The following is an 11,255-nucleotide window of genomic DNA, read 5'->3' on the forward strand; positions in this document are numbered from 1 at the left end:
CGTTGAAAGTTAAAACACAAAAGTTTCAGAATCCTTTAGTAATCTCAGAAAAATCAACTCAACGTTAAACGACAACAAGGTACAACGATATTGTTACTTTCAACCCTAATAAAGTGCAAATTAGATCCATAATGCTAAGAGAAATGTCTTTATTATGTTTTCTTTTTTCATTTTAACATCTTGTAATCAAATTTAAAAGCCAGTTTTTTTTCCTTAGCAATTGGGCAAATTAGGCAAATGGAGATATTTGGCATTTTTGATTTCTTTGAAATTTTTAGCATATGTTTTTCATGTAAAACTGTTAGACTCGCTATTTTTTTTCTTCCTTTTATTTAGATAAGAAATTTTTTTTTTCTCGAAGTTTAAGAGGTCAAAGTTGCGTATCCTCTGGAATTTTGAAAAAAACACATTGATTTACAAGTGGCAATACTTTTTGTAAAACTAGCGAATCATGACATTGACTGAAATTTTATGTTCTAATACTGTCACACTAACTATTAAGACATTAACACTTTCAGTGAATATTTTGAATCGAAGGTCAAAACTCATTTAAAAAAAAATCGAAAAGATTTTCTAAAGTCTAAGAAAAAGCAATTTTCTTAGACTTTAATTGCCGAAATCTGCTAATACCAAACATGAAGAACAAAGATATAGATTTCTGTGAATACATATCAATGAGTAGTACTAAAAAAAAGCGCTGTGTATATTTGGCGCGTTCTTAAAATTGACCTTAACCTAGCAAGAAACTGAAACTATTCACAAATTTCAAGGTCATTAAGTGCCCTCGCGAACACCAGAAAAGTATGAAATTTGCAGAAAAAGAAGATTTAAGAGTAAGAGAAACACAATCATGTATATGGGTGATTCTCACGAAGCATGATATTCACTGTCCCTTGCTCCAAGATCTAATACTATAATACTAAAAGAACATTTTTCTAAAAAAAATTAATAAACATCATTGCTGTTAGCATTTTAAAATGACTTTGCACTAGCATTGACTGTTTTCTATACTTAAAAAATTTATTTGAATATCAAAATGTCATTTTCCTGGCATGTCCCAAACAATATTTCCAATAATAACTAGCTTCAAAACTTCCCATACATTTTTCAAAATCTAATTTTTTTTTAATCTTATCCTATGTAAGCATTTCTAAAATATTCGCAGAGGGTATTGTTTACAAAAACTTCGTTTAAAATGATTTTTTCTGTCAACTGGCTTTTCCTGGCTACTTTTATTTAGTGATTTATAACCAAAATAGATGGCGCCAGGAATCAATATCTTATGTTAAATAGATTGATAAGATACCCTCCTATCTGATATAGATTGATAGATACCCTCCTACCCTCTATTCCTTGTTTCATGATTAAAGAACCAATTTTCTGGCTCAAAATCTATTTCAAAAAATTTTTCAAGGTGAGTAGGTTTTTATGCTGTCATTTTCCTGGCTTCTTGAAATCTTTAATAACAAAAACTACATAGATTTATCTGTGTTATTTTAAGAAATATTGTTGTTTTCTGCAGAATATAAACAGCTTAGGCCAAAATATTAAAATAAAGTAAAGTTATATGCTATAAAATGGCGAATTTGTCATTATCCTGGCTGTCATTTTCCTGGCTTATGAATGCCAGGGCATTGAAGTGTGACCAGAAATTCTAATAATGTAAAGAGGGAAAGCAAATATTAACCTAATACCAAGTTTATGTATGATTGTAATATGCTTGGATGTAATCAAAGTTATTTATTTATTTAATGATTGATTATTATACACAATTCTATTCTGCTCATATCAGCAACAAATTTTTTTTGTTTATTTCTACAGTGGATAAGAAGAATTAATTTAAGCAATTTATGGTCCATCTAACATAAAGGCTTAAGTTGAGTTACTTACTATTAACTTGAAATGACTGTTTTTTAAACTTCTAAGATAATATGTCATTTTCCTGGCATTCAAGATTTGGTGAATTTCTATTTTATTTTTTTTCTCGAGCAAATGTCATTAAACTACACTGCTGTTTATAAGATATTAATAAGTGTAGCTAAGGAAGCATAAAAAAATTTTTTAGATTATTTTGAAGACTTTGAATTTGAAGAAATTTTTTGGTCTGAATTGTCATGTTTCGTGAGAATCACCCATATATCATCTGATTAAAAACTTCGTTCACTTTAGAAATAAACAAATGGCAAATAATACAGTCAACATGTTTCAAACGGAATCAAAAATTATATGAAATAAAAACGTAAAATCACCAACAAATGATTACTATTTCTATAATATTGCACTAAAGTTTAAGGCACATGTCTGAGTAATTGAATATTAAAATAGTTAGGGCAAAGCTACAAATTAGTTTAAAAAAATGTGATTTAAGCTCACTATGAATATCTGAAGCTAACACCATCCCACAAGTTATGCTGCAATATTAATCTAAAACTTATTGAAGAGGAGGGAGGAGAAACTGTCACTGTGCTATCTAGACAAGTGACATATTGTTTTGATGAATATTTTTTTTATGATAACAACATTAGGAAGGAATATCTGTCGACTTTGTCGAGCAGAATGTTTTCAATTTTAAATCTAACTAACCTTCATATCGTTCTAATTTTAACGATATTTTCGTACGTTTAAACTAAAATTCTCGATAATATGGTTCAACCTGAGACTTATTAAAGTTGAGAAGTAGAGAACAAACAAATCTTATAATTTTTTTCGTTTTCTGCTGGAATAGTATTTTTGACTTTCTGAATTAAAATAAAACAAATTTGGTTTTAGCTGATTTAAGCGCTTTTCCATTTTGATATATTATTTTAAATGTTATTTACTTATTTTGTCTTTTTCCGAATTTGTATATCAGTTTTATTTTTTGATTAAAGTTGAAAGATTTGCTCTATATTGTGGTTTAAAGTACTGATAATAGGCTGATTTTTTTGAATTGATTTTCTTTGTTGAGAGTTCAGTGTTTGCATAAGGCAGAAAATTGTCTAATATGACATTTTTGTTAAGTCCCAATTACCGATTACTTACTACAATAAGAGTTTACTCAAGAGGTAAAAATTTACCGTTTTCGCTTCTTTACTAAGAAAAAATAATAGTTTATGGCAGTTAATTCATTTCAAAACTCAATTCTCTAATCATCCGTGTACAAAGCTAATATTTACTAATATATTATTTATTTAGTTTTTGCTAATTTTACTCAATAAAGTAAACATTAGGCAACAGAAAGTGAAAGGTTTTCATTTGAAAATAAAAATGTCATGCTCTAGTTAAGACTATCATCTTAACATAGTAGATGATTACATAGTATTGAACATGTAAATAAAAAAAACATGTCCTTGAATTGTAAGAGATGGGCTCGGCGGAGTGGCTTCACGCATGACCGAAACAGGATTTTTTTTTTAATTCCATGTGAGTGAAATCGGTTTTTAGACTTTCATGTTGCTTTATATTTTTAAATTCATAATGATTTAAATAGAAAGCTAATATCTGATGAATCAGAGAATATATCAGTTGAGCTTAAAATCATGGTAAGTGCATTAAAAGTTAATATCCTGTGTGCTAATTTTTTAAGCTTTTAGGTTCTCAATCAATGATTGTTTATTTTTTCTTTCGAATACTACTTTACAACATTACTTAGTTAGACATTTATTTATTTATTTTTGAAAACGACAATTTATAAAACAATGCGTACACTATATTTGAATTGGTTTTAAATTAGAATCATTTCTAAGAAAAGTTTTCTTAAATAATGTATATGTATTATGTAAATTATGTATAATCAATTATATATAATTTCTTTCAAAAAAATCTTTCGTTTTTTAATCATCTTAGCTAACTTCAATTATAACGTAATTTTAAAATTACAAAAAAAATTCGATTAAAAATTTCAATTATATAAAACTTTTATGAAAAATAACAATTTTATTAAAAGATTTGCATTTATGTTGCATTTTCTTTTTAAATTTCATAATGCTTTAATTGAAAGCTAATACCAGATGGATCAGAGAATATATCAGTTGCGCTTTATATCATGGTACGTTCGTGGAACGTAGATATTCTATATGCTAATTTTTTAAGTCTAAGACAATGATCTTAAGACAATGATTTTAAGGTTCTAAGACAATGATCAATTGTTTTTCTTAATACTACTTTACAACATTATTTACTTAAACATTTATTTATTCATTTATAAAACGTAGATAACTACAAAAGAAATATGCGTACGTTTTATTTAATTTGATTTTAAATAAGGATCATTTTTAAGAAAAAATTTCGTAGAATCATAATAATCATCATAATGTTTTTTGAAAAAGAAGTCATTCGTTTTTAAATTATCTTAGCTAACTTCAATAATAATGTGCTTCTAAAACTACAAAAATTTTTGTTTCAAAGCTTCAAGTATATGAAATTTTTATGAGGAATTACAATTTTATTAAAAGTTTTAATATCAGCTCAAAAGCTTTTGGGCAGAAAATTCTAAGGAGATCGCATATATTTATTGTGATATCTCACTATATCCTGACCGTATTTAATGGAATTTTAAACTAATACAAAAATATTCGTAAGTACATATAGAGATACATATACTTTACATGATTTCTTGTTATGCTGATTATTTTTGCGAATTATCTAAAGATTTTTATGCTTTTAAACTTTAAATGGAACATATGCTTAATATGATTGTCCTTATATTGAAATTTATGTGATTTTTAAAGATAAAATTTTGAAATTTTCATTTTCAATTATTTGAAACGTTTAAACAGTGGTAAAAATCAACTCATAATAAAACGGAATATCAAGGAAGCTCTTGATCAATTGAGTATCTTCAAAACTTCCTATACTATAGTATTGAGCGGTATAACAGTATCCACATACGGTATAACAGTATTGAGCGGTTAAGTATTTTCGAATGATCCCCTAAGATGCTCTTGGTCAATTGATTACTTTCAAAAAGTCACAATTTAGCATAGTTTTTAGCAATTGAGTATTATCAAAGATGCTCTTAGTCAATTGAGTATTTTCAATTTTTATCTCACTTTTTTTCGAATCTCTTATGCTCTTTTATTTAAGCTTTGTTTTGTTTCGATAGAAATTTTACAGAAGTGCACTTCCTTTATTAGTATATATATTCATGTTATTAGCCTACTTACTAGCATATTTTATAAGCATAATCCCTATTAGCATAATCAATTGATTTGATGAAAGGAGTTTTTTCAAAATGTCACTTACCATGTTTTTTTTCACTAAGCCTTTTCATTGTTTTTAATATTTTTCAAACCTACACTGATATCTTTTAGAATATTTCTTAAAAGCTTGAGAGCTCTTTTCAGATTGCCTAAAATTAAATTGAGGTTTCTCAAACTTATTCCATTCGACGCAAGCAGTTTGCTTTAACGTAACAACTATGGAAACGTTGGCAATCATTTTTGATACTTCTCATAAATATTATGCAAAATTCTATGACCTGAGTCACGGTGACTGGTAGATACAAACTCTGCTTGCACCGACCGCAAGATTGCCGTAAAATATTCTCAGTGGTAGACGGATCCTGGGTTAGAATCTATATGTAGTTGGACTGACCGTGGAAGGTGTATGAGGTTCTCCTCTCCATAAAACGCGAATGAGGGTTGGAGCCATCAAAAAGTATTTCACGAACGCTAGTTTCTCTCAATGCTTGATCCGAGAGTTCCCTTGTCTTCTGGGTTAGGCTCAAACTTACAAGCCTACGGAATTGAAGATTGACTGTCTGAAACTCAATGCCACTCAGCTAATATTTTTAAAAACATTTTATTTTAATAATTTTTTCCGATCCTTTCTAAAAAATATATTACTTTCCTTGTTTTCTATGTACTTGCACCGCATTAAATAAAACTTACTATTTTTTCTTATTTTTCTTAATTTTCATTGTTAATCTCTCTCTTCTTCAATTCTTTTCTGTTCCGTTATTGTGCTATATATATATATATATATATATATATAAGATTTGGAAAAAAATTAAATTTCAACACCTTCCACTTAATTAAAGAAATACTTTCTTTGATTTTGAAACAAAAAATAAATATTTCAGCACCTCCTTGACGAGTCGCACAAATNCCACCATTTTTATATATATAAATCAGTTTACTTTTTAATAACCTCATAATTCTTAAACTATTCATTAACTATTTACAATGAAACGATGCAATTAGCAAAGATGTGCTATATGATATGCATTGGATTTATGTGAGGATTTTTTAATAAAGAATAGAAATTATATTAGTTGCATTTTTCACAAAAGATGGCGTTGCATTTGAATTAAAGGATTTATAAAATTGTATTACAAGTTATTTTAAACATTTAAAGTTCAAAATAATTGTAATATAATTTGAATGTTTCAAATATGGATTAGTAATAATTATAGCTATTTAATGTATAAAACATCATTGAAAATTACTGCCATCAGAAGCTGGAAGACACACTACACAACGTTAAATAACATTTCCGAGGAGCTTGAAACATGGTGGCGTATAGCTTTATTTAAATGGATCAATGACGTTACCTAATCTTTATCCACACATGACTTTAAAAGCCTCACAACCCAAAATCACAATGCGGGTTAGTTCTATCAAAAACACCTCCACGAGGGTAAATTTTGTCCAATACTTGATCCAAGAGTTCTTTTGTCTTCTGAATCAGGTTCAAAATTATTTACAAAAGTGCTTGCCTTACTTGCGGGATGAGTTTAGTTCTTAATAGTGCTTCATATCGTTTACCTGTGACGGAATCTGTTTCAAATGCGTCACCATACAGTTCCTCGAAGAAAAAAGGACCAATTGTGAATAATGTGCTTGCTCATATACGGCAATGGTAGCGTAAAGTGAGCCTCATCAGTTCTCAAAACATTTAAGAGGCTAATGTAGATTATAATGCAGCGTAAATCTTTAAAGAATTACACTTTAAACGGGCACTTTTTTAGAAGAATCTTTAAACATGACTATACTCTTCCATAGTGAATTCCAATTCATTGCGTAATAGTACGGGTACTACACCCACCTTATATTGTATCGTCAGTCAGCATCTTGTTCCTCAACCTGTACGATGTCAACAGACATTCTGGGTCTCTTGCAATTTTTGCCATCTTCCAAAGAACTCGTTTTCTCTAATTTTTTTTTTATCATAGCCTTCAATCTGGGCAGAGTCATCAGCTTTTTTCATTTTTTAATACCTCGAAATATACGATAGGAACTCAGAGCTAAACTTACAGTCTCTTCAGTTTCAGTTTTGCGAAACAGTTCTACTAATAAAGCTTCATCAGGCAAAGAAAACATGCCTTAACACAAAAGATAAGGATAAAATTTTACTAAAATTTGCTTTTCGGTATCTTGAATCTTTGAAAATACTCGTGTAGAAGCATTTCTTAAAGCAATACCAAAGTTACAACCTTAGAGCAAAGATTATGCACAATTAGCTCATCTGATTAATTTAAGCAAGGCAAGATTGTATTTCACATGAAACGCATAAAATAGCTATGAAGATAAAACACATTTATTGCGTATAAGAAATTGTTATTTAATTTTATAAATCCCTTAACTCCAATGTAACGCCATATTTTTTTATTATTAGAAACCCTTATCCGTGTTTCTGAGTATTGCTGTCCAAACCGCCTAATTTTATTGCAAATAGCCTAGAAATTAGAAGGCTTTGAAAAGTAAACTGACTTTTGGAGAATAATGCAATGTATTTACAGATGACGTTATTTATGTTTACTTTATTCGTGGGAATATTGCTTCATGCTGCTAAAGGAACTGCAAATTCAAAAATTTTGCAAGATGAAGATTATGCAGGAGAAGATGCAAGTGACTCTCACCACCACCAAAACGAACCGCAATATTATGAAAAATATCTGCAGTTGAAAGCAAGAAACCTTAATCATTACATGTAATTTTATTTTTATTAAAAATTTAATATTTTAAAACTAATTACGTGTAATTAAAATATTTATATGCATTAAAATTTATTCATTTTAGATCCAGTGACAATAGTGCACGTGCAGACAGAAAGATGTCACTACCAGACAATGATAAAAATTATAAAAGTTTTGGAAATCAACCACAACGTCTTGATTATCAATATCAGCCCCGAAATGAAAAGAAAAATTGGGACTTGAAGCTGAAAAAACCAATCGCTTAATGTAAACAATAAAAATATACAATATAATATTTCTGTTCATATACAATTTTTCCCTTTATATTTTATTAATTATTTACATTTAAAAGTCTTTATTACAGGTCTCTCAAAGTCAGGGAAATATTCTCGATGAGTATGAACAACATGTTGAAGAACAAAGCCTAATGATGAAACAACTTTCAAAGCAAAAGACAATATTATCAATAATTTTAAAAAACAAAATTAAAATCGAAATTTTTGTTCTTTTTTCTGTATTTTCGAATATTTATTTTATCTATTATTGAAAATAGTATTTCGAATTCACGAAGACTATCAAATTAATTTCGAATTAAGTAAGCCTATTTTTTAACATGCAGACCTTGAATATAATAAATTAAAATTATACTGTTAGGATTTTCATTCAAAATTACAATAAAACAATTGACAGCTGTCTGTTCATCCAATTTACCATAAAGTTTATGGTAAAGAACATTTTTATGATTTTACGGTTTTAAAACCGTTTACCGTATGGTAAAAAAACCACGAACAACAATACAGTTCTTTTTCCCAATTTTCAACAATCTTGGTTTTAAACTTGTAAAAAAGAAATTTAATTAGACATTGAAGTTAGGTTGTTGCTGAGTTGCGTTTTATCAAATTAATCATGGGATTTAATTAGTTTATATGTGTTTTTTTCACCTATCGCAAGAGATAGGAAACATTAGACTATTTTTTGTTAAGCTGCTGTATGTAGCTGCCATCTATGCGTAAATGCGAGTATCATATTCTAATTATCGAGGGTTACTAATCAGTGATTGTAGAGCACTGGAAACTTTTCATGTGCTGAAAATAAAGAAGGAAATATTGTGGTGTCAACGCTTGGACTCACACTTCCTTTCATTTGGGCTCGCCCTATGAGGTGCATTTACCAGGATGATGATCATTTTTGCTGCTCACAGAACCAAACGAAGATAGTCTTTTCTCTCCATTGCGAGTTCACGGTTTCCTTTCAAAAAAAAATTATTAACTTTTATTAGTAGATTCCATCAAATGAGATAGTCATGAGATAGATAGATTTGCCTTCTCGGCTATAATATGTACTTATCTACAAAGATCTAGGTGGTTTCATTTGGTGGACCTGGTTTTTGCTATAAAATTCTGGTTGTTCAACCAAATTAGGTGAAAGCATTTAATAAACGGTTTTTCTCACACTTAACAGTTTGAATACTATTTTATTTGGGGTTATTTGACTGTTTTGTTTGAATAAATAACAATTAAATAAATTGCTATTTAATCCGTTTTTGAGATAAATTTCGGACTGTGTAGTAATAAACGTGCTTATGCCAAAATTTTAAAATGTATAACAATTTCTTAAAAAATTTTTAAAACTTAAGTAATTAAAAAATTTATAATGCTCTTACAGTAATTATTGGCTCATAATACTGTAGCTATTTTTTCATAACGAAGTTTTTAAGTGTCAGAATTTCATTTAAGAGAGAACACTTTTTTTTAAAAAGAAAATAATAATTTCTTACATTGATATTGAAAATGTATCATTATTATAATAAATTTTATTTCGCGTGTTAAAATGAAAGCGGCAGGCAGATATATAAACGACATCGAACTTATAGGAGAGATTATGAACACTAAAAATTTCTATACGAAATCATCTTTAAGAAATTTTAAGGAAACAAAAAACTTAATTTCATATATTTTGTTAAAATACACATCAGTGATTATTTTTTAGGACTATAAAATTAGATTCACAGAAGCAAGAATTATAGAAAGCATCTACTTTAATCTTTCAAACTCTAAATAGCATAAACAAAAAAAAGTTTTTTTTTTCAATCCTAAATTTGATAACTGAATACTCTCCTAATTTTGATAAACTCCCCTAATTTTGACAAACTACAATTTTCATCCATGGTGATCATATATTTAACAGTTTGCATATCTCTTATGTAGTGATAGCTTCTTGAATTTTCATTCAAAATGTACAAAATTTTAACAGATTATATGCTACTGCTGTTGATTTTACTTCTTATATTTCTGCTTTTCTAGCTCAGTACTTTAGTATCCACCATTTTTAGGAAAACCAGGAAAGATACTTAAGAAAATGCATATGCACAAAAAATTACTCAGCTATTTAAAATTTGAACCGCCTTTAAGGCATCTATTTAATTCCACAACTGTGCTAGCTATTACTTATGTAAATCAAAATCAACTCCGGTGAGATAAGATAAATGTTTATACGATTCCGAAGGTGCTAATTAGCAACTACGAGCTGACGACAAATCTAGTAAGTAATGGCTATGAAAACTTTAAGTATTAAATATATACATATTTACAACAAATAGTTTACACTTTAGTAAGCTGCAATTAACAATCTATTGCTACCACGTCTGGCTATCTAGAGAATTGATGTTAAACTAACTAATTAAAGCGTTTCTAACCAGAGGGCGCTATTGTAATAATAGAATCTAAGGAAAATTCAAGTAAGACCGAACAGTTGTTAAAATTTTAATGAAATATAATGATAATTTAAAAATATAACATGACATCAGATTTGATATCTCTTTTAAGTTTTCATCTACAATGATCTAAGTTTTAACAGGTTCTGGGTATTTGTAATTTTACTATTGTACTATTGTAATTTTCATATTATTGTAAATTATTGTATGTTATGTATAGAAAATTGTATGGAGCTATGTATTGTATGGAAAATAAAGAGGATGAAATGATGAGGAATTATTGTATACAGTATTATTCGAAAGGTGTTTTTGACAATCGATCATTGGAGCATGCAGTTTTTAAATTTTTTTTTATAATCTATTTAAAATACAGATCATAGTTTGCAAAATAATGTAGCAATAAATACCGCAATTAGGATATTTGAAGTAATTACAACGTTGCTTTCGTGACATGATAAGTTTAGGTTGATTTTAGTCAGCACTCTTTATGGTAATTCTGAAAATGCCATAAACATTAATATGAAAAAAAGCCCCAGTTTTTCTAAAATAAATAACGTTTTTTGTCTTATTTTTCAATATTTAAAAGGTTATTGAAGGTTATTAGTTCAAGCAATTGCATTGATATCCATTGATTCATTCAATCAA

The 11,255-nt window shown here is 28.3% G+C and overlaps 1 protein-coding gene across 1 annotated transcript; it reads left to right on the forward strand.

Moving 5' to 3' along the window:
- The first annotated feature begins 1,326 nt into the window (after window positions 1-1,326).
- On the forward strand, window positions 1,327-10,872 carry LOC107454889 (uncharacterized). The gene is made up of 4 exons (XM_071180902.1): window positions 1,327-1,414; window positions 7,721-7,911; window positions 8,001-8,164; window positions 8,262-10,872. Exons 1-3 carry the CDS (start codon window positions 1,361-1,363, stop codon window positions 8,161-8,163), a joined length of 408 nt encoding a protein of 135 aa, XP_071037003.1. The 5' UTR covers window positions 1,327-1,360; the 3' UTR covers window position 8,164; window positions 8,262-10,872.
- Window positions 10,873-11,255: the final 383 nt, after the last annotated feature.

This window comes from Parasteatoda tepidariorum, chromosome 5 (genome assembly GCF_043381705.1).
Source record: "Parasteatoda tepidariorum isolate YZ-2023 chromosome 5, CAS_Ptep_4.0, whole genome shotgun sequence".
NCBI classification, from domain to species: Eukaryota; Metazoa; Arthropoda; class Arachnida; order Araneae; family Theridiidae; genus Parasteatoda; species Parasteatoda tepidariorum.